Source organism: Salmo trutta, chromosome 33 (assembly GCF_901001165.1).
Source record: "Salmo trutta chromosome 33, fSalTru1.1, whole genome shotgun sequence".
Lineage (NCBI taxonomy): Eukaryota > Metazoa > Chordata > Actinopteri > Salmoniformes > Salmonidae > Salmo > Salmo trutta.
The window spans coordinates 15,524,966-15,549,026 of record NC_042989.1 but is presented as its reverse complement, the minus strand read 5'-3'; the positions used below and the strand labels follow the sequence as shown (position 1 = coordinate 15,549,026).

Below are 24,061 nucleotides of genomic sequence, written 5' to 3'. Positions count from 1 at the left end.
CTTTGACAAGATAATCCATCCAACTGACAGGTGCGGCATATCAAGAAGCTGATTAAACAGCATGATCATTATACAGGTGCACCTTGTGCTGGGGACAATAAAAGGCCACTAAAATGTGCAGTTTTGTCACACAACACAAAGCCACAGATGTCTCAAGTTGAGGGAGCTTGCAATTGGCATGCTGACTGCAGGAATGTCCCCCAGAGCTGTTGCCAGGTAATTTTATGTTCATTTCTCTAACGTAAGCCGCCTCCAACGTCACTTTTGAGAATTTGGCAGTACAGTGGCTTGCGAAAGTATTCACCCCCCTTGTCATTTTTCCTAATTTGTTGCCTTACAACCGGGAATTAAATTGCATTTTTGGGGGGTTTGTATCATTTGATTTACACAACATGCCTACCATTTTAAAGATGCTTAATATTTTTCTTGTGAAACAAACAAGAAATAAGACAAAAAAACTGAAAACTTGAGCGTGCATAACTATTCACCCCCCCAAAGTCAATACTTTGTAGATACACCTTTTGCAGCAATTACAGCTGTGTGTCTCTTGGGGTATGTCTCTACAAGCTTGGCACATCTAGCCACTGGGATCTTTGCCCATTCTTCAAGGCAAAACTGCTCCAGCTCCTTCAAGTTGGATGAGTTCCGTTGGTGTACAGCAATCTTTAAGTCATACCACAGATTTTCTATTGGATTGAGATCTGGGCTTTGACTAGGCCAATCCAAGACATTTAAATGTTTCCCCTTAAACAACTCGAGTGTTGCAGTATGCTTAGGGTCATTGTCCTGCTGGAAGTTGAACCTCCATCCCAGTCTCAAATCTCTGGAAGACTGAAACAGGTTTCCCTCAAGAATTTCCCTGTATTTAGCACCATCCATCATTCCTTCAATTCTGACCAGTTTCCCAGTCCCTGCCAATGAAAAACATCCCCACAGCATGATGCTGCCACCACCATGCTTCACTGTGGGGATGGTGTTCTCGGGTTGATGAGAGGTGTTGGGTTTGCGCCAGACATAGCATTTTCCTTGATGGCCAAAAAGCTTCAGTATCTGACCAGAGTACCTTCTTCCATATGTTTGGGGAGTCTCCCACATGCCTTTTGGCGAACACCAAACATGTTTGCTTATTTTTTTTCTGGCCACTCTTCCGTAAAGCCCAGCTCTGTGGAGGGTACGGCTTAAAGTGGTCATATGGACAGATACTCCCATCTCCACTGTGGAGCTTTGCAGCTCCTTCAGGGTAATCTTTGGTCTCTTTGTTTCCTCTCCGATTAATGTCCTCTTTGCCTGGTCAGTGAGTTTTGGTGGGCGGCCCTCTCTTGGCAGGTTTGTTGTGGTGCCATATTCTTTCAATGTTTTTAATAATGGATTTAATGGTGCTCCGTGGGATGTTCAAAGTTTCGGATATTTTTTTTAACCCAACCCTGATCTGTACTTCTCCACAACTTTCTCCCTGACCTGTTTGGAGAGCACCTTGGTCTTCATAGTGCCGCTTGCTTGGTGGCGCCCCTTGCTTAGTGGTGTTACAGACTCTGGGGTCTTTCAGAACAGGTGTATATATATATACTGAGATCATGTGACAGCTTATGTGACACTTAAATAAAGTCCACCTGTGTGCAATCTAACTAATTATGTGACTTCTGAAGGTAATTGGTTGCACCAGATCTTATATTGGGGCTTCATAGCAAAGGGTGAATACATACACATGCACCACTTTTCTGCCATCATCTCATGTTTCAGCATGATAATGCATGCACACAATTCCTGGAAGCTGAAAAATGTCCCAGTTCTTCCATGGCCTGCATACTCACCAGACATGTCACCCACACCCATTGAGCACGTTTGAGATGCCCTGGATCAACGTGTACAACAGCGTGTTCCAGTTCCCACCAATATCCAGCAACTTTGCACAGCCATCGAAGAGGAGTAGGACAACATTCCACAATCAACAGCCTGATCAACTCCATGCAAAGAAGTGTTGCGCTGCATGAGGCAAATGATGGTCACACCAGATACTGACTGGTTTTCTGATCCAAAATCCATAGATTAGGGCATAATTAATTTATTTTAATTGACAGATTCCCTTACATAACTCACTAATATCTTTTAAATTGTTGCCTTTTTTACCATGTATTACCAGTTACCACTACCTTTTTAAAACCATGTCTATTTTTATTTCCCAAACAATTCAACAATCACTTATGTCTTTTCATGATTTTAAGCATATTTTAACACATGCTTAACACCTTACAAACACTTCGTACAAAACCATTTAAGAACAAACTTTTAACGTAGGCCAGGCCCTGTTGTTACCGCATATACCAGCAATAATGCCTTGCATTACGTGTGGGAAGAAAACACCAATTTGCTCAACTTACCCCATGGTCATTGCCCAAAGGCAAACATTTCAACAATATGAGCCCACACAGCTGCAAGGATGCACTTTCATGCTAGGTTTAGGACCTCATATTTTTATTTATTTTACATTTATTAACTAGGCATGTCAGTTAAGAACAAATTCTTATTTTCAATGACAGCCTAGGAACCGTGGGTTAACTGCCTTGTTCAGGGGCAGAACGACAGATTTGTACCTTGTCAGCTGGGGGATTCAAACTTGCAACCTTTCGGTTACTAGTCTAACACTCTAACCACTAGGCTATGCTGCCGCCCCATATTGAAGCTTATAGGGACCCCAACTGATGTATAACACATTCAATTCATTTGACTTGGAGAAAATCTGATTTTTGGACGTAACTTACCACTTTTTCCATGTGGTTTCTTCCTTACGACTCCATTAAATTATGACCTCTTCCTAAATAATTGGTCAAATTATTAATTTTGTGTATGGTTTTCTAGAAACAAGATTGTCTCAACTTACTCCACTCTCCCCTATTGGTATTATCTTTGTGTGACTTTCCTGTCACAAGCAAAGGCAAAAAATCATTGAAGGGGAAAAAAAGTTTCTGATTCAAGTATTATTATTACAAGTATTATTAATTATTATGAGTAATGCAGTTTATTATTATGATCCATTTCATATGAAGCCTTTATTTCATTGTATCAATTAAGAACAAATTGTTGTTAGTTAAACCAATAGCAACAGACCTGACTCCAACAGGGAACCTCCTCTCTCCATTTCCCAAACCCTCCTCCCTATCAACAATCCCATCTCCAGGCGTGCGAAACAGAAAACAGCCTTTGGACTTTAAAAGGCTTGAGTAAAAAGCTAATGTTTTGATCAAATTCCAGACGTTTAAAAATAGTTGCTGGGAGAAGTGGAGCCGGAGCCCAGGCAAAGTGAGGGGTATGCCAGGCAGAGCCCATAACTCTAACATACTGGAACAGCCAGAGCCAGAGTCTCACAAATGGCAAGGGCCCCATGTTGTACTGTGACCAATGGAGGGAAACGGACAAGCACCACGTCTGTGTTTTGTCTAACTGCTGATGGATGTCTTGCCTGATATGTTCTGTTTTTGAACAGATGTGCTGGACGTCAGAGAAATGGAGCATGAGAGAAATTAACCCGTAGATGTGTTGTGGACTTATTCATCAAGTATATCATGTCTTTTTCTATAGGTGATTTGACTAAGGGTGATAATGTACATAGAGTTGGTGTGATGATGGCTCACTGCTTTGTATGTAGGAGTGTGCATGTGTTTATGTGAGCGTGTGCATGCACAGCGTTTCTGTGTCTGTGGGAAGCGGTCTCTACCCAGGAGGTTGTCATGAAGAGGTGATGCTTGAAGTCAGATGGATAGAATGGTGAATGCGTAGGCGGATCGCTTCTCCAAAGTACCTTCTACTCCCGTTGCTGACATGTTGTCATGCATTAAAATAGAGTCTGCCTCCACCCCTCCCCCCACACACAGTAATACATTATAGCACATTCACAGAATTCTCCCACACAGGTCTGTTAGCAGTGTTAAGAGAGGTGTTTCACCACCAAATTAAATCGTACTTGCTTTAGCTAGAGACCTAGGTGCTTCTGAACCAAACACTGTTGGCATTTTATACAATGAGTAGCCAGCATTCATTCAAAATGAAGCACAGAGATCCACCTGTAAAGGGCTAAGTCTACTGGGCCATTGCATTTCAAATCTGACAGGATGGACTGAAGGACTGAAACTTTAGCTACACCAAACAAGGCAAACAAAAATGATCCAACACTAACTACTTCCGGTCGTAAGCTTAGCCCCTTGGCCTACGATTACAGAATACACTTGCTCTACATTTGCATGACCAGTGCAAACTAGCTAACATTCTGCACAGGAGCCGGGACTTCCGCTGCTAACAGAGAGAATGTAGGAGAAGGAATAGGGGAGGAGAGGGAGAGGCTGTCTCAAGAGAGGAGGTGTGCAGGGTTGTTTTGCACAACTTGGCCCTGGCCACCATCACACAGCCATATATGGCAGTGTTTCTCCCCACTGGCACATCGCACCCAGTGCTGCTAGTGAGCAGAGCGGTCACATTTAGAGACAAATCGGACAGAACATCTGCCTCCTCCAAGTCAGAGCACAGCTGGAGCTGAGCAGAAGTGCCATGGAAGACTGAATTTCCCCCACAACTGGAGACAGGAGGAGAGAGAGAGAGAGAAGGAAAGAGAGGAAGAAGGGAAAGGGAGAGGGGACAGGGGAGAGAAAGGGAGAGGAGAGTCAAAAGAGAAATGAATGTGGAAACAAATACAAGCAGAGATTAAACCTGGTCCTCAAATCATGAGAAGTGGATTCATATTTTACACCACTTACAGGCAATTGCAGATGTGTAACTTCATCTTAGCGATCTGCTGGGGTAAGAGCCTCCAAGTTCTGTGCTTTGCAATGGCTTCACTGTGATGTTGGCCCCTAGATAACACTCTACCATTAATCTTGAACAAAGTAAACAAACTTCAACACATCAATTCAAACAATGTGTCTCCTATCCACAGAAACAATCCTAATTATCAATCAATAAAGTCATCTTCTTGTTAGCACTAACCATAACATGGCGCTACAGCAAAGAAAAGGGAGAATGGCAGTCTGCTACTAAACATTTACCCGATCAAATACCCAAATCTATTCAATACTCAAACAAAGCCAATTGATGATAATACTTCCTTCAGATGGCAATGCTAAACTCAGACCATACAAAAGTATAGACCCAGAAATCAGAAATCAATGGTGCCATTGCCATGAGTGTGGTTCCACTCAAATGAACCCACATATATAAATAATCAAAACAAGCAGGCAACTAATAGTAACGCAGCGGTAGTTGCACTGGCAGTACGTCAGTGAATACATACAAACAGTATATGGACTTTCTAGGGCATCTGCATGTTTTAACGAGAATTAGATGAAACCTCCAACAGACATTTAAAGTGCCTGTCTCACAGCACCAGAGAGAAGTTTGATAGACATTGCAATGCCGTCGGGGGTACGCCAAATAAAAATGTGATTCACATAAAAATATATACAGGTCGTGGCCAAAAGTTTTGAGAATGACACAAATATTAATTTTCACAAAGTTTGCTGCTTCAGTGTCTTTAAATATTTTTGTCAGATGTTACTATGGAATACTGAAGTATAATTACAAGCATTTCATAAGTGCCAAAGGCTTTTATTGACAATTACATGAAGTTGATGCAAAGAGTCAATATTTGCAGTGTTGACCCTTCTTTTTCAAGACCTCTGCAATCTGCCCTGGCATGCTGTCAATTAACTTCTGGGCCACATCCTGACTGATGGCAGCCCATTCGTGCATAATCAATGCTTGGAGTGTCAGAATTTGTGGGGTTTTGTTTGTCCATCTGCCTCACGAGGATTGACCACAAGTTCTCAATGGAATTAAGGTCTGGGGAGGTTCCTGGCCATGGACCCAAAATATCGATGTGTTGTTCCCCGAACCACTTAGTTTTCAGAATTGCCTTATGGCAAGGTGCTCCATCATGCTGGAAAAGGCATTGTTCATCACCAAACTGTTCCTGGATGGTTGGGAGAAGTTGCTCTCAGAGGATGTGTTGATACCATTCTTTATTCATGGCTGTGTTCTTAGGCAAAATTGTGAGTGAGCCCACTCCCTTGGCTGAGAAGCAACCCCACACATGAATGGTCTCAGGATGCTTTATTGTTGGCATGACACAGGACTGATGGTAGCGCTCACCTCGTCTTCTCCGGACAAGCTTTTTTCCCGGATGCCCCAAACAATCGGAAAGGGGATTCATCAGAGAAAATGACTGTACCTTTTGCAGAATATCAGTCTGTCCCTGATGTTTTTCCTGGAGAGAAGTGGCTTCTTTGCTGCCCTTCTTGACACCAGGCCATCCTCCAAAAGTCTTCGCCTCACTGTGCGTGCAGATGCACTCACACCTGCCTGCTGCCATTCCTGAGCAAGCTCTGTACTGGTGGTGCCCCGATCCCGCAGCTGAATCAACTTTAGGAGACGGTCCTGACGCTTACTGGACTTTCTTGGGCGCTCTGAAGCCTTCTTCACAACAATTGAACCGCTCTCCTTGAAGTTCTTGATGATCCGATAAATGGTTGATTTAGGTGCAATCTTACTGGCAGCAATATCCTTGCTTGTGAAGCCTTTTTGTGCAAAGCAATGATGACAGCACGTGTTTCCTTGCAGGTAACCATGATTGACAAGAGGAAGAACAATGATTCCAAACACCACCCTCCTTTTGAAGCTTCCAGTATGTTATTCGAATTCAATCAGCATGACAGAGTGATCTCCAGCCCTGTCCTCGTCAACACTCACACCTGTGTTAACGAGAGAATCACTGACATGATGTCAGCTGGTCCTTTTGTGGCAGGGCTGAAATGCAGTGGAAATGTTTTTGGGGGATTCAATTCATTTGCATGGCAAAGAGGGACTTTGCAATTAATTGCAATTCATCTGATCACTCTTCATAACATTCTGGAGTATATGAAAATTGCCATCATACAAACTGAGGCAGCAGACTTTGTGAACATTAATATTTGTGTCATTCTCAAAACTGAGATTGAGATATATATATATATATATATATATATATAAAAAAAAATCTTCTTCACATTTTCAAACAGCCCATTTATATTTTCCAACGGGGCTATACATTTGGCTGAGGTTTTTATCCTTGCCTGAGTAGTGTCGTTTCACTGCCAAAAATAAAATTATGCCATCTAGTGTTCATATAACAACCCAATGTCAAATACAGGTAGCCTAGTCAAATAATGAACATCCAATCACATTAACCGTTACGCTCTCGCGGGAATTCCACTAACGGTCCGTATGTAGCTAAACGTAGCTGCTGCTCATGTTGGTATCTGTACTGATGGAGCAAAAGCCATGACAGGGAGACATAGTGGAGTGGTAATGCGCGTGCAAGCAGTTGCTCCCAACACCAGTTGGGTACACTGCAGCATCCACCGATAGGCTCTTGCTGCCAAGGGAATGCCTGACAGCTTGAAAGGCGTTTTGGACACTACAGTGAAAGTGGTTAACTTTGTTAAAACAAGGCCCCTGAACTCTTGTGTATTTTCTGCACTATGCAGTGATATGGGCAGCGACCATGTAACGCTTTTACAACATACAGAAGTGCGCTGGTTATCAATAGGCAAAGTATTGACATGTTTTTTTGTAATTGAGAGACGAGCTTAAAGTTTTCTTTACTGACCATCATTTTCACTTGTCTGACCGCTTGCATGACGAGTTTCTCACACGACTGGCCTATCTGGGTGATGTTTTTTCTCGCCTGAATGATCTGAATCTAGGATTACAGGGACTCTCCGCAACCATATTCAATGTGTGGGACAAAATTGAGGCTATGATTAAGAAGTTGGAGCTCTTCTCTGTCTGCATTAACAAGGACAACACACAGGTCTTTCCATCATTGTATGATTTCTTGTGTGCAAATTAATAACTCAAGCTACTGGACAATGTCAAATGTGATATTGCGAAGCACCTGAGTGAGCTGGGTGCACAATTATGCAGGTACTTTCCTGAAACGGATGACACAAACAACTGGATTCGTTATCCCCTTCATGCCCTGCCTCCAGTCCACTTACCGATATCTGAACAAGAGCCTCATTGAAATTGCAACAAACAGTTCTGTGAAAATTTAATTTAATGCGAAGCCACTGCCAGATTTCTGGATTGGGCTGCGCTCAGAGTATCCTGCCTTGGCAAATTGTGCTGTTAAGACACTGATGCCCTTTGCAACCACGTACCTATGTGAGAGTGGATTCTCGGCCCTCACTAGCATGAAAACTAAATACAGGCACAGACTGTGTGTGGAAAATGATTTAAGACTGATACTCTCTCCAATACAACCCAACATTGCAGAGTTATGTGCATCCTTTCAAGCACACCCTTCTCATTAACCTGTGGTGAGTTATTCACAATTTGATGAACAAATAAGGTTTTATATTTAAAATGGTTAAAATAAAGAGCAAATTGATTGATTATTATTATTTGTGCCCTGGTCCTCTTAGAGCTCTTTGTCACTTCCCACGAGTTGGGTTGTGACAAAAACTCACTCTCATTCTTATGTTTAATAAATGTATTTTATAGTGTGTGTGTGGCAGTCTCACAATGGCAAAAAACAACATTTGAGAGTGCGCTGACCCTGGTGCTAGAGGGGGTACGCAGCTGGAGGTTGAATGTTTAAAGGGGTACGGGACTATAAAGAGTTTGGGAACCACTGGACTAGTGTAACCAATGCACTTTGACACATTTAATTGAGATGTTGAGAGTTCAGCTTGATGCCAATCGTTATTTAGTCTCTTTCGCCAGACGGAGTGCTCCGCATGCTTCACAGCGACAGTGAGAAGTGACTAATCGTTTATATAATTCCATAATTTGCAAGTTGTCACTCACAGTGGAAGCTTGAAATTGAGCTGTGTCGAGTTTGGCTGTCACATTTGAGACGTAAGAATTGAAAAAAATTGTTCTATATCATACCAGGACAATTCCACGATAATGGAATTGCGCTGAGACTTAAAATGTATACCAAACAAAAAACATTGATTTAAAAGTTTAAGAAACCATACAACTATATGCATATGGACACACATATACATATATATATATATATATATATATATATATATATATATGTTTTTTTTTTTAAACGTACACTGAACATTTTATAAAAACATTTTACTGGAAGAACTGTGCAGATACACATTTTGGCAACATAATTACAATCTCCCTCAGTGTGTGTCCACGTTTTCCCAAAACAATATCTGCTCTGAATGAAGATTCAACTATGTCTGCAGGAAGAATGGGGTGTCAGGTATGACATGACAAATTGACTTTGATCAAATCTCTTTTGGGTATTAAACTACACTAAGTGAAGTGGATTTACAACCAGTAACGGAATTGCTACAAAACAAAAAAACAAGACCAATGGAAAAACAAGACCACATTTTCTTGGACCAGACCAAATCTGAACCAATTATACACATCTATGTTTCACAAGTTTGGACAAAGTACAGCACAGAACAGTAGAGTAGAGTTCAGTACAGCAGAGTATAGTTCAGTACAGTACATTATAGTGCACTCAACTCGTGCACGCTGTCCAAACTTGTAGCCAATTCAATAGCCAAAATTACATTACTAATTTTTGGGAAATTATGTTACTGATTTGATAACATAATTACGTATTTTTTATTAATCACTTAATAATTCATAAACAAAATCGATATCAAAATCACTAATTGATAGGTCTATCTTCACTTGTTACTTCTGTGAACTTGTGAAATCCTCCCTCCCCATGACAGAGATTTATTAGAAAATATCTTAAAAGTTATGTGGGTTTTTTGCAAATGTAATTCTCAAGGCACAAGGCAATGTTTCTTTAAAAATCTAACAGAAGGCAGAATAATTTCTCCGAAACTAAATATGTGTTGATATTAGTTGGCAGGGGTCTTCACTTCAACATTATTGTGTTTTGATGTATTAATAATACCTTTCAAGACTTTTTCTGGATGTTTTCTAAGACCCCTTTTCCATCTGTTGGACCTGAAATCAAAGCCTTTGCTTAATCCTAATTTTTAGGATGGAAAATGCTTGAAAAATGTATATATACACTTTAATAGAATATATATTTGGACTCTTAGCTTTCATTTGACATTTTCCTACAAACTTCACATGTTGGTGCTCAGGGGTCCTTTTACATGGAAATGACCATCAGCTGTCTATTTTGGCTGCAATAATGATATCAATGGTTATCTAACAATTATGTATACAGTGGGCATCATAAGTTTTCACCCCCCATGGACTTGTTCACATTTTGTTGCATTACAAAATGGAATTTAAATGGATCTAATTGTGATTTTTTTTTGTCATTGTGCTACACAAAATACTCCATAACTCCAAATGAATACAAATTAAATAACTAAAATATAGTTGTTGCATAAGCCTAAATTAGTTCAGGAGTAAAATGTGGCTTAACAAATCACAAAACAATGGACTCATTTTGAAATAGAGATTGACATGACTTTTTTAATGACTACAACTTCCGTTAGTCAAGTACTGAGTTTGAAGCACATATTCAACTACAAAGACCAAGGAGCTTTTTCCAAAGCCTCAAAGAAGGGCAGTGATTAGTAGATCGGTAACAATAACAAATCAGACATTGAATATATCTTTAAGCATGGTAAAGTTTAAATGATGTATTAAACCACCAAGACAACAAAGATACAGTCGTCCTTCTGAACTGAACTGTAGGAAAGGAAGGAAACTGCTGAGGGCTGTCATTATGAGGCCAATGGTGATTTTAAAACAGCTACAGAGTTAATTGACTGTGATGGGAGAAAACTGAGGATGGATCAAGAACATGCAGTTACTCCACAATAATGACCTAAATGACAGTGAAAAGAACAATATACAGTACCGGTCAAAAGTTTGGACACACCTACTCATTCAAGGGATTTGCTTTATTTGTACTATTTCTACATTGTAGAGTAATAGTGAATATATCAAAACGAATAAATAACACATATGGAATCATGTAGTAACCAAAAAAGTGTTCAACAAATCAAAATAGATTTTAGATTCTTCAAAGTAGCCACCCTTTGTCTTGAAGAGAGCTTTGCACACAACTTGGCATTCTCTCAACCGGCTTCATGAGGAATGCTTTTCCAACAGTCTTGAAGGACTTCCCACATATGCTGAGCACTTGTTGGCTGCTTTTCCTTCATTCTGTGGTCCAACTCATCCAAAACCCATCTCAGTTGGGTTGAGGTTGGGTGATTGTGGAGGCAAGGGCATCTGATGCAGCACTCCATCACTCTCCTTGTTCAAATAGCCCTTACACAGCCTGGAGGTGTGTTTTGGGTCATTGTCCTGTTGAAAAACAAATGATGGTCCCACTAAGTTCAAACCAGATAGGATGGTGTATCGCTGCAGAATGCTGTGGTAGCCATGCTGGTTAAGTGTGCCTTGAATTCTAAATAAATCACAGACAGAGTCACAAGCAAAGCACCCCACACCATAACACCTCCTCCTCCATGCTTCATGGTGGGAACCACACATGTGGAGATCATCCAGTCATACACTCCTTGTCTCACTAAGATACAGCATTTGGAACCAAAATCTCACATTTGGACTCATCAGACCAAAAGACAGATTTCCACCAGTCTCATGTCCATTGCTCGTGTTTCTTGGCACAAGCAAGTCTCTTCTTCTTATTGGTGTCCTATAGCAGTGGTTTCTCTGCAGCAATTTGACCATGAAGGCCTGATTCACAAAGTCTCCTCTGAACAGTTGATGTTGAGAGGTGTCTGTTACTTGAACTCTGTGAAGCATTTATTTGGGCTGCAATTTCTGAGGCTGGTAACTCTAATGAACTTATCCTCTGCAGCAGAGGTAACTCTGGGTCTTCTTTTCCTGTGGCGGTCCTCATGAGAGCTAGTTTCATCATAGCGCTTGATGGTTTTTGTGACTGCACTTGAAGAAACTTTGAAAGTTCTTGACATTTTTCTGCATTGACTGACCTTCCTGTCTTAAAGTAATGATGAACTTTCACTTCTCTTTGCTTATTTGAGCTGTTCTTGCCATAATATGGATTTGGTCTCTTACCAAATAGGGCTATCGTCTGTATACCACCCCTACCTTGTCACAACACAACTGATTGGCTTAAATGCATTAAGGAAAGAAATTACACAAATTAACTTTTAACAAGGCACACCTGTTAATTGAAATGCATTCCAGGTGACTACCTCATGCAGCTGGTTGAGAGAATGCCAAGAGTGTGCAAAGCTGTCATCAAGGTAAAGAGTTGCTACTTTGAAGAATCTCAAATATAAAATATATTTTGATTTGTTTAACACTTTTTTGGTTACTACATGATTCCATGTGTGTTATTTCATAGTTGATGTCTTCACTGTTATACAATAATGTAGAAAATAGTCAAAATAAAGAAAAACCCTGGAATGAGTAGGTGTGTCCAAACTTTTGACTGGTACTGTAAATATATACACATACATACATATATTCCCAAAACATGCATAATCTATGCAACAAGGCACTAAAGTTATACTGCAAGAAAACACAGCGAAGGATTACACTTTTTGGCCTAAAGGCAAAGCGTTATGTTTGGGGAAAATCCAACAACACATCATTGAGTATCTGCCTCCTTATTTTCAAGCATGGTGGTGGCTGCATCATGGTATGGGTATGCTTGATGTCAGCATAGACTGGGGAGTTTTTCAGAATAAAAAGATACGGAATGGACCTAAGCACAGGCAAATTCCTAGAGGAAAACCTGCTTCAGTCTTCTTTCCACCAGACACAGGGAGAGGAATTCACCTTTCAGCAGAACATTAACCTACAACACAAGGCCAAATCTACACCGGAGTTGCTTACTAAGAAGACAGTGAATGTTCCTGAGTGGCCAAGTTAGAGTTGACTGAAGTCTGCTTGAAAATCTATGGGAAGAGTTTAAAATTGCTTTCTAGCCATGACCCCCAGCAACTTGACAGCACTTGAAGAATAAGGTACAAATATTGTGCTATACAGGTGTGCAAAGTTCTTAAGAGACTTACACAAAAAAAATCACTAGTGTAATTGCTTCCAAAGGTGTTTCAAATATGTATTGATTCAGGGGGGTGAATACTTATGTAATCAAGGTATATTAGTGTTTCATTTTTTATATAATAAAAACACATTGACAGAGTATTGTGTAGATCTTGACAAAAAGAGGCACTTAAATCCATTGTAACACAAAATGTGAAGAAATCCAAGGTGGGTGAATACTTGTGATACCCACTGTAGGTGCATATAGAAACAAACAAATGAAACAATCGTATATATGTTCCTTTGACAACAATGAAACTCTAATATCAGAATAGAAATAAGTTACTGGTGTGAATCTGGCTTTGAAACTCAAATCAAACATTCCTTTTGAGCCAGTGAGAGAGGAGAGGTGCAGTTAGATAAAGAGAATAGTGAAAGGGGAAAGTGCAGCAATTCAGAGGGACTTTGAGACCCATATATAACTCTCAACTATTTACTCAATGAGGTCATTTCCTTGAGGACAGCGAAAAGGCTGCAATCAAGTGTGCCTACCTCAAGAAATGCCCTCTCTTTCATGCTGCTAGCCCCGAGTGGCCGTTTTGGCGTTCAAATTTCATCTTTTAACACCACATGCACAAGTACTGTGGCTGATGCTGGTGACTGAAAACAGTACCCAGTCAGCACTGGTGCTCTGCCAAATAAAGGGGATCAGTAGGGCTGGGGCCTGGGGAAAAATACTGCCATCCGTGATGTTTTAATTCAAGCCTCCATGATACAGTATAACGTGTCTAAGCTGATACAGAGCACTCCTGAAATGAAAAGGGTGTGCCCTGGGATTATATTAGATAGCAGTATAGGAGAAGGAGCAACAGAATATAGGAATGTTACTTTACTACACAGTTTTGCAGGTGAAAATGACTATCAACTTAGCTGACATTGCAAAATATGCCAACTGGGCAGGATTTTTCACACTAGCCATCAATGTACTCAGCTCATGAAATATCTCAAGCACATTTTTTATTGAAATAGTAAAAACATATAGCTAATCAAAGTTCAACATTTCCTTTGAACATTATAAAACACTAAGTGCATTCCATCCAATAAAGCAAAAATAAGTAACATTAATGGATCAATGTGAAAGTGCCAGAGAGAGAAGAATAAAACAACACTGCAGATCAGATCCTGTTGACTGGCCTGAGTTACCCGCCCCTGAACTGAACACACCTCACTCTCTCAGCTGCCTGTTAAAGGCAGGCCATCTGATCCAGTTCACATTCTGAGTTGTCAGAATGAATGCCATCTCATTCCTGAGCTTTCCAGGAGACCTTAGTCAGTCTGCTGCAGTACCAGACAGGTCAGCAATGTAGCCCAAACTACAGTCTACACACACAGTCCTCTGATGAGTTCCCTCCTATCACAATTCACTAGTACTCATTCAAATACATTCCATTTAAATGCTTTGAAACACCGCATTCTTCATTCTATTACACACATTAAACACATTCAAGTCAGCAATCCTTCAGTCATTCATAAGATGCACACTGCTCAGTTGTGTAGTGAGACCTTGGTGGGGTAACTGACAGATCCCAGGCTGCATTCCACTGAGTGTGGGCCTAATTTCAAGTGGTAGTCAGTCCTACACTGCATCAGATCACATCAGGGATGGCCCTGTGATAAGAAATCCCCTTTGAAGAGCAGCTTGACATTCCTGAAACACTCCAGGGACATGTTTAAGGCCTACTCTCTATTTTAGACTATTATCTCATCTGTACATTGTGCAAAACAAGAAGCGTACAGGAAGAAAAACGTTTACAGGAAGTAAGGACATAAAAAAAGGCCCAGGCATTGTTCTGCTGAGGCAACAAGTGCCTTATCCAGGATAATTATATATAAGCAGCTGTTATAGGTGTTAATGGATGTCGATGACTAAGTATGTGTGTGTGTGTGTTCATCATTAGGCAATATTTTTAAAGTGAACAATGGATGATAAGTTATATCAGGAAAGGTCTGAATGTGAGAGCATGTAGAAACAGGTCTGACTACATTATTGCAATGCCTGATGCTTGCCTATGTGCCTTCTTCATAGCAGACAATAACAGAAAGCGAGAGTAGGCCAAAAATGGCTTGGGATGATATGGCCTGTTCAGTCCTACGCACTCCTCCCACTCAACTTCAGTCTAGAACAGTCATCGAGCTTTGATATCTATCTCCTACTCATTCCCAGGAAATAAACACTTTTCAGCTGAGGATTCAGTCACTGCATATAAATTAGACCCATTATGCACTTTTTAACAGATGGATTCTTAATTCAACTGGTACTGAAGAAGTTGAACTCCGGTTCAGAAACTGCTTGACATTTTTTTTTAATAGTGTCTGAGGGAGTTTCACCAGGAAACACTTCAAATCCTGAATGTGTAAATCATGAGTGTTTATGATCTTGGTGTGGCTATTTCAGGCTGGACCAACTATTAGGCTATCACAATAGGTTTATGCAGAATGTTTTCAGGCCTATAAACAGATGACAGTCCTCTCGACATTCCACAGCAGTGAGTAGGCCTGTATGGGTAAACACTCCCAAAACGTTCACTTATTATTGTCCTTTTAAACAGTTGACTTGGGGCGAAAACCCACTCCTCACTTTGGTAGTTACTACAACGCATCAGTTTGTAGACAAGCGCGCGTGACATGCCGTTGGTACCCGTCTGGTGCCAAACATGACAATGTGGCGCATATCCCATACAAGTCAGTGGGCCAATCCCTTGCCAGGCGGGAGATCGTTCAGGGACTTGACCGGAAGAAACGTTTCCATAGAAGTAGACTAACCTACAGGGCTATGCAAATGTTCCAATAATCTTCAAACAGATGTAATGCAGTTAGCCTACAGCTGTGTTGTCTGCTGCATCAGATGCCCTCATATATCACTAGAAAACATATGGCTCAACTATTTTCGATCCTTATACCCTTACATAGGCCTATGTTGCCTGGAATCCCGATGTTGAATTGCATGGAATTTTAAGTCAGGCAGGAATGAGCATTTGAATCAGGAACTATTAACACATACACATTGTCACAGGATAGGCTACACATGATGCTGTTATAGGTGACAACTTAATGCAAAATAATAACGATGTGTTTAGAAGTTTTGTTACTCTAAAATATAGTGTAACAGGCCTATTCTTTCTGAATAGAATGTTGACCTGAATCATGAAAGGCTTGGTGGTGAGGAAGTTAGCGAAACCTTGCCCAACACCGCGCAGCCAGCGAATGATAGGATTTGGCTACAATGTCGACATCGGCAACATCAAAATTGATACATATTGGTTAAATGGCGTAAGAAGTCTACTGCTACAATGCATCATGTTGGTTGCTTCAAAGTGCGCGAAGGGAAACAGAATAGGCCCTATTAATAATTAATAAAATATTAGCAGACTTACGAGTAAACTTTCCAAGTTTATCGCAGATCTTGGATCTTTGATCATGGCCTCCAGCTTTTTCAACCGGTTTTCCATCCTTCTCTCTGCACCAAGTGACATTTTTGCGATTGATTAATGCCCGTTTCTTTTACATATAAGACGAGCCTTATGAGAACTGTTTGGGTTTACATGGGGAAAAGTCTTTTTGTTCTTGGGCAATGGCCGTGGGCCTAGCAGCCTCCTTCTATAATCGCCTCGGAATTGCAGTATCCACAATGTTGAAAAAAATAATAATCCACCATAAACGGAGAAGCGCAGCTCCGCAAACTTGCCAATTATTCCGGAGATTTCGTTGAACGCAAATCAAGATAGATATTTATAGTACCATATTCCATATGACTGTTCTCTGTGATCCACACCGCGATTAAGTTACAATTTTAAGAAGATTCAGCAACAGGGCGTTTTCTTGCCCCCCTCCCTTCTCGTTTTGGGCGCTCCGATGTGCTTTGCTTAAATTTAAAAAAATGTGTTTCCAAAACAGTCGAAAGTGTTTAAAATCCAACATTTGAAACACTCAAATGACATGGATTTTGTAATTGCATCACTGTCATAGGCAAATTGACAGAGTATGGCGTTCTACAAAATAGCTTGAGCGATGAACAGTTTAAAAACGTTATACAATCAGCTCTTCTCCTACACTACAGAACTATTTCGGTATGTATCCCTGCATGACGGAAAAACTAAGGGTTGTCGGAATGTCTAACTGCAGTTAGCCACCGTGGATTCCTCGTACATACTCCACTTCCAGAGCTAGATCTCTCCTCCCTCCTCTGACATCAACATGCAGACACAGCCGCCTCATTTACCCATAAGCCTTCTCTGTCTCCTCAAATCAAGCTGCTGTTCAATGTGGGAAGCTGCATCATGATGAATAATAGAGCTATGTGATGACTACTCTCCTAAAGTTTTACAAATACATTCTTCACACTCAGTAATGATTCACCTGATTGACACATTCTTTCCACTTATGCCCCACCATCTCTTAATATTGTTATAATAGTAACGTTTTTATGGCTGTGTGCAATGGTCATGAAGTGTGCAACAAGTATGCTACTTCCAGATGATATCATAGCTGCAAGTTAATAGATGTCTGAATATTAGTTGTTGGATTTAAATGTAACATCTGGCCTCCCAGCAGCGCCATCCAACTTCTGACACCAGTGTAGCAATTTGGGGGGCTAGCCAACTGGGACTTGAACAGGCGTCCCTCCAAATGTCCCTGCGACTATCAATTGAACACATTGCAACAAGACATTTAAACCTCTTGACGGCTTGCCAGGTGTTGTACTAAGGTAGCTACAATTCTATGTTTAATTGGTCAGCATCACACTATTGCAGTAGACATACTGTAGGCCTACACATACTACAATGTACTGTTGCTTATGTCCGTCCATCGATGTCGATGATGACATTGCTTCCAGTAATTATAATCTATGTGTGGTGTTGTTTTTGTACATTGTGTTTATGCCAATGCATGTAGCAGCTCAGGTGGATGTGAAACCCCCATGGTTTGTTACAGGAGGGGCTGATGTATTCAGCAATGGGAAGGGGGACCCCTGCTGGTGGGCTATTAAGGTGGGTAGTGCACAGTGATGAAAGCACCATAGGATGGCGCCATAGCCACAGGCATCTACTGTACATACCTGCAGTAGAGTATCACTGTGCCACTGTGGTTGCACCAGTCTCGATGCTGTGTAGGCTGGTGCAGACTTTTTGCTGATTGCCACCCCAAGTGTTCTGTGATGCACAGTGGATGCTATGACACAATGTGTCCAATACATATTTTTGTGCTTATGCTCCACGGTCAGAGAAGGAATTAATGTGTGTGTGTGTGTGTGTGTGTGTGTGTGTGTGTGTGTGTGTGTGTGTGTGTGTGTGTGTGTGTGTGTGAGGTTAAACAGATATTGACAAAGATGAAACAAGTTGGTGTGTACCTCTATTTATTAGTCTCCATAAGCAATTCACTGAATAAAGCAAATACTGTTACAGCACAAAATTATTATTTTCAAAGCAATCTTGGCAACAAGTTATAGTAACAACTTCATAATAAAAAGACAACAGTTATATCCATTTCTTGCAGTTTTCTTCACTTTAATTAAATAATACTATAAAATGTACACAAAGGTTGATAATTCACCACTAGATAAAACATAGAAGGGGATGTTTGTTGGTGGTGTAGGAAGAAGGGTCCTTTAGCAAAATGTGAGGGTTGGGTTTATACAAGTCACAGAAAGCTGATCATCTATACATCAACACTAGCAACATTACAAAGTTGTTTTTTGTCCATTTTATTTTGTACAAAGTGGGGAGTCTTACAAGCGAGCATCATCGTCTGCACTGTAGAGTACACAAGTGAGAGTTAAGGCAGATTTTCTGTTCACGTTTGAAAAGTGACATGAGAAATGTCATGTTTTTGTTTTGTTTAGTATTTCTACTCTCTATCAAGATTTTGAATAGGAAGTTGTCATTGCATATCTTAGGCTGTTGACCTAGCCTATTTAATTCCATTAAATGGGTGCTGGATTTTCGCTTTTATTCTTCATCTCTCCCCAATGAAATAGACAGATGAAGTTATTTCCACTTCATTTCTTTAAGTAGCATTTGCAAGACTGACGATGCTGGCACTGGAGGGGTGAATTGGCCTTTCGGTCACAACGATGAAGGCGATATTAAGGTGTGTGTGTGTGGTATTGTTGGTGTGTTAGGGTGAGGAGGACTATGCGTCAGGGCCACTATGCGTCAAAGGTCTGTGGAAGTGCTTCAAAAATCATAGTTGTGAGTATTTTCAGTTCAACTGTGTTCGCAGCAAAGAATATCTACCCTGACACCTAGTGGCAATTCTTAGCTTCACACAGTTATTTATATTTTACTGAGATGCCTCCAGTCCAACAGACAATGGCAGCAGTGGTCGGCTGAAATCAGTTCAACCCACACATGCACACACAGACCCAGACACACATTTCTGCTGTCAGACTGAAGCCCGACCTGTTTCATTGTCTCAGTTTCAGCTGTCTCCCACATCTGTCAAGAACCGCAGACACTAGAAGTTTCCAGTTTCAAGGCTATATTTGTCGAAGTATCTCTGGTTCGCATTACATATGGTGATGAGGTCAAGTAAAAGTGAATGAAAGAATGGAAATTATCTCTGTTTCTTATGTGATCTCTAATTTTGGTTGAAATCATTGAGGATTAGTCAGTGCAAAAGTTATTTGTTTGCAAATTAACTGCTACTCTTTGAGTGTGCAGTAGGATGCCTGCAAAAGGCTAGGTTGCCGAGTCTGGAAATGTATTTTTTAAAGATATATGCAGTACCAGTCAAAGGTTTGGACACACCTACTCATTCAAGTTTATTTTTTTATTTGTACTATTTTCTACATTGCAGAATATAACAGTGAAGACATCAAAACTATAAAATAACACATATGGAATCATGTAGCAACCCAAAAAGTGTTTAACAAATCAAAACAATGCCTTGATGACAGCTTTGCACACTCTTGGAATTCTCTCAACCAGGTTCATGAGGAATGCTTTTCCAACAGTCTTGAAGGAGTTCCCACATATGCTGAGCACTTGTTGGCTGCTTTTCCTTCACTCTGTGGTCCAACTCATCCCAAACCATCTCAATTGGGTTGAGGTCGGGTGATTGTTAGAGGCCAGGTCATCTGATGCTGCACTCCATCGCTCTCCTTGGTCAAAAAGCCCTTACACAGCCTGGATGTGTGTTAGGTCATTGTCCTGTTGAAAAACAAATGATAGTCCCACTAAGCCAAAACTAGATGGGATGGCATATCGCTGCAGAATGCTGTGGTAGCCATGCTGGTTAAGTGTGCCTTGAATTCTAAATAAATCACAGACAGTGCCACAAGCAAAGCACACCCACACTATCACACCTCCTCCTCCTCCATGCTTCACGGTGGGAACCACACATGCGGAGATCATCCGTTGAGCTACTCTGCATCTCACAAAGACATGGCGGTTGGAACCAAAAATCTCACATTTGGACTCATCAGACCTAAGGACAGATTTACACCGGTCTCATGTCCATTGCTCGTGTTTCTTGGCACAAGCAAGTCTCTTCTTATTATTGGTGTTCTTTAGTAGTGGGTTCTTTGCATAAATTCGACCATGAAGGTCTGATTCACTCAGTCTTCTCTGAACAGTTGATGTTGAGATGTGTCTGTTACTTGAACTGTGAAGCATTTATTTGGGCTGCAATCTGACATGCAGTTAGCTCTAATGAACTTATCCTCTGCAGCAGAGGTAACTCTGGGTCTTCCTTTCCTGTGGCGGACCTCATGAGAGTCAGTTTCATCATAGCTCTTGATGGTTTTTGCGACTGCACTTGAAGAAACTTTCAAAGTTCTTGAAATTTTCCAGATTGACTGACCTTCTGTAATGGACTGTCATTTCTCTTTGCTTATTTTAGCTGTTCTTGCCATGATATGGACTTGGTCTTTTAACAAATAGGGCTTCCTTCTGTATAGCACCCCTACGTTGTCACAACACAACTGATTGGCTCAAACGTATTAAGAATGAAAGAAATTCCACAAATTAACAAGGAACACCTGTTAATTGAAATGCATTCCAGGTGACTACCTACATTTTTTATCCTTTATTTATCTAGGCAAGTCAGTTAAGAAAAAAATCTTATTTACAATGACAGCCTAGGAACAGTGGGTTAACTGCCTTGTTCAGGGGCAGAATGACAGATTTTTACTTTGTCAGCTTGGGGATTTGATCTATAAACCTTTTGGTTACTGGCCCAACGTCTAACCACTAGGCTACCTGCCACTAATGAAGCTGGTAGAGATAATTCCAAGAGTGTACAAAGCTGTCATCGAGGCGAAGGGCGGCTACTTTTGAAGAATGTCAAATATAAAATATATTTTGATTTGTTTAACACTTTTTTGGTTACCAAATGATTCCATATGTGTTACTTCATAGTTTTGATGTCTTCACTATTATTCTACAATGTAGAAAATAGTAAAAAAATAAAGAAAAACTCTTGAATGAGTAGGTGTGTCCAAACTTTTGACTGGTACAGTATATATATTTATTTTTAAGACCGGAAATTCAAGGAAATAATTACTGTGAAACAGAATCCTAGTCTTGGCACGGGACAGGCGAAGCCTAAATGCCTGACTATCATGCGGCAGATTGTGTTGCAGTGCTTACTCTGAGTCAACAGTCTCTAATCTGAACATTGGTCTCTGGTTCCACCTGCTTGGCATACACAGACACTGGCAAACACTACTGTCATTGGGGAGGAAGTCAAGATAGAGCAGTTGGAACAATACATGGATGGAGAGAGAATGAATCTCTAACCATCATTTTAGTTAGTGTGTGTGTGCATGTGCGTGTGTGAGAGAGTACATCATGGAGGGTGGTGAGTCGTTGCTGTGCGTGTGTACGTGTCTGCAAATGCATGCATGTGTGTGTATGTTTATGTGTTCTAAAACACCCATAGCTCTGGCCGGGGTGTGGAATGACACTTCCCATCGGTGTTCAGGGGAAGATGACACTTCCCATCGGTGTTCAGGGGAAGATGACACTTCCCATCGGTGTTCAGGGGAAGATGACACTTCCCATCGGTGTTCAGGGGAAGAGAAAGAGGGTTCAGACCCAAAGGGAAATGGGAGAGATGGAAAAAGAAGTTGGCAAGAAGCTGGAGATTTTGGCTGGACAGATAGAGCATGAAAATCAGAAGAGTACATTTTATGTTGACAGAAGTCTATAGGGAGAAATCTTTGCACCAAAAGACATACTTTTATTTGAACCTGACAAGCAACATGATGCTTTCTAATTTCTCTGTGCAACTGACAAACTTAGAGCCTTTTTGACACCCCCATGTGGTACACTACCCACCAATTTGGCAACATGTACTGTAAGTGCAACTCATTTTGGGTAATAATACATAAGGTTCGTCATTATGTCCCTCAATAGACTCTCAGTCCTTTCAGATCACTGAGCACCAACTAGTGTGTGTGGGGGGGCTGTTAGTCTCTACCGGCAATATAAACTAGAATGAAGCAAAATATACACTGCCAAAATGTTATAATGCAGACAGATTAACACTGGCAAAGGACAACATTTTGAACAGGGTGAAGGACAGGGAAGTGAGATGATTCCCCATATCATAATGTAAATATGACAAAATCTTTGACTCATTAAAGAATTGATTAATTTGTTTCAGTAGTTTGACTTTACAAATAGCTCTACAGTACGTTTGGACCAGTGTTTCCAGAGAATTATCTATGACTGACAAGCAAATTTGATTTAAGAGAGCCAGCTTCCCTTGTCAATGATAAATCCTAGTGCAACATTACGACCCTGAGCACTAGTGACGAAACAATGCTAATGGCTGTGGTATCAACTCTCGATTGACGCAATCCCTTTGTGGTGTGATAAGCAGCAGTCATATTTTTGCTTCCATGATGAAAGTCACATCATTACCATAACCCCACTGTACACATCAGAGATGTGGCTGAAGATATATCATTATCATCAATATCATTGCGGTGTTAAAAATGTAAATACAGCCGTGATGATTACAATTAGAATTACACATCTGATTTTGTCTGACCAGGAGCTTGCAGAGAAGCAAAATAGCCTCCACGTTGGCAGAGATTGCACATTGTCCACAGTTACCCACCGTCGTTTGCTGGTGAGGTCTCTACCCTGTTGTCCACAAATCAGTGAGTGAGGATAAACTTGAAAATTCTTGTATTTTATGACCATGAAACCCACTGAAGATGAGCAGTTCAATAGTGCCAAGGTCTCCTTTTATTGTGGAGATATCCCCACTGCTCCACAAGAGAAAGGTTCTGTGACGCAAAGGGGCCCCTGGTATCTCCAGGAATAGAGTGTGCTACAGTCAGAACACAAGGATTTCTCCCCTCCTCTTTTTTCTTGTTATTATTCCTCAACCTGTGAGGCTCAGAAAATGTCTCCCTCTGATTGTTACCTTCCATTATGAGATGTCTCTTTTTGGTTTCCAGTTCAAAACAAATGTCCTGTCACCCTCAATGGTGGGATGGGGGTTGGAGGTTAGCATTTTGTGCTGGTTGTGATCATGCAAAGGTGGGGGGCGGGTGGGGATGACTTTAGCCTGAATTTCTTGCCACATAAAAATGCTACACCTTTCACTTTGGAACAGATTGGCTAAAAATGCTACCTTAGACCTCTTCCAGCGAACACAAAACTGCTGGTAAATCTATTGGCTTAGCATTGTGGCTTATCAGTCTGACAGCAGAGATCTGACAGAGCATTTGCTTTGGAAGGAAGGGAGAGAGGGGCAGTGTGGGCTAAAGGAATGTGTCTCAAGAGAAAATAACACGTCTGGTCTGGGTTAAAGGTGAATGCCTCCAAGTCCCACTTCCACTGGTCCAGGGGTTATTGTGGTCGGCCTGTGCCGAGTTGTTAAGATTAGGGTGACAAGGCTAGAATTTTGAGTGCTAGTTGGCTGGGAGAGAGGTTCATGGGGTGGAGGAGCGAGGGGCGGATAGTGGAAGGCTAGTGTTGTCAAGAGCTTCAACAGCATACCTCATTCTGTAGGGGAGTTACTGCCACCTGTCTGAGCTGAAATATGAAAGGAGAAAGAGGATCCAGAATTA

General features: G+C 41.0%; 2 protein-coding genes across 10 annotated transcripts in view; both read right to left on the bottom strand.

The window, feature by feature from the left end:
* rock2a (rho-associated, coiled-coil containing protein kinase 2a) overlaps nucleotides 1–17,226 on the bottom strand; it is a 45,449-nt gene extending 28,223 nt beyond the window's left edge. For all 3 annotated transcript variants that reach the window (XM_029729916.1, XM_029729914.1, XM_029729915.1), the window contains exon 1: nucleotides 16,410–17,226. In XM_029729916.1, the coding sequence (XP_029585776.1) occupies nucleotides 16,410–16,508 (99 nt within the window). In that variant the 5' untranslated portion in view covers nucleotides 16,509–17,226. The remainder of the gene's footprint in view (nucleotides 1–16,409) is intronic.
* Nucleotides 17,227–22,194: 4,968 nt separating this feature from the next.
* Nucleotides 22,195–24,061, bottom strand: part of sobpa (sine oculis binding protein homolog (Drosophila) a) — a 32,865-nt gene continuing 30,998 nt past the window's right edge. For all 7 annotated transcript variants that reach the window (XM_029729905.1, XM_029729911.1, XM_029729910.1 and 4 more), the window contains one exon: nucleotides 22,195–24,026. Coding sequence is in view for 1 of the 7 variants with exons in the window: in XM_029729911.1 (XP_029585771.1) it covers nucleotides 23,992–24,026 (35 nt within the window). In the remaining 6 variants the exon portion in view is untranslated. The remainder of the gene's footprint in view (nucleotides 24,027–24,061) is intronic.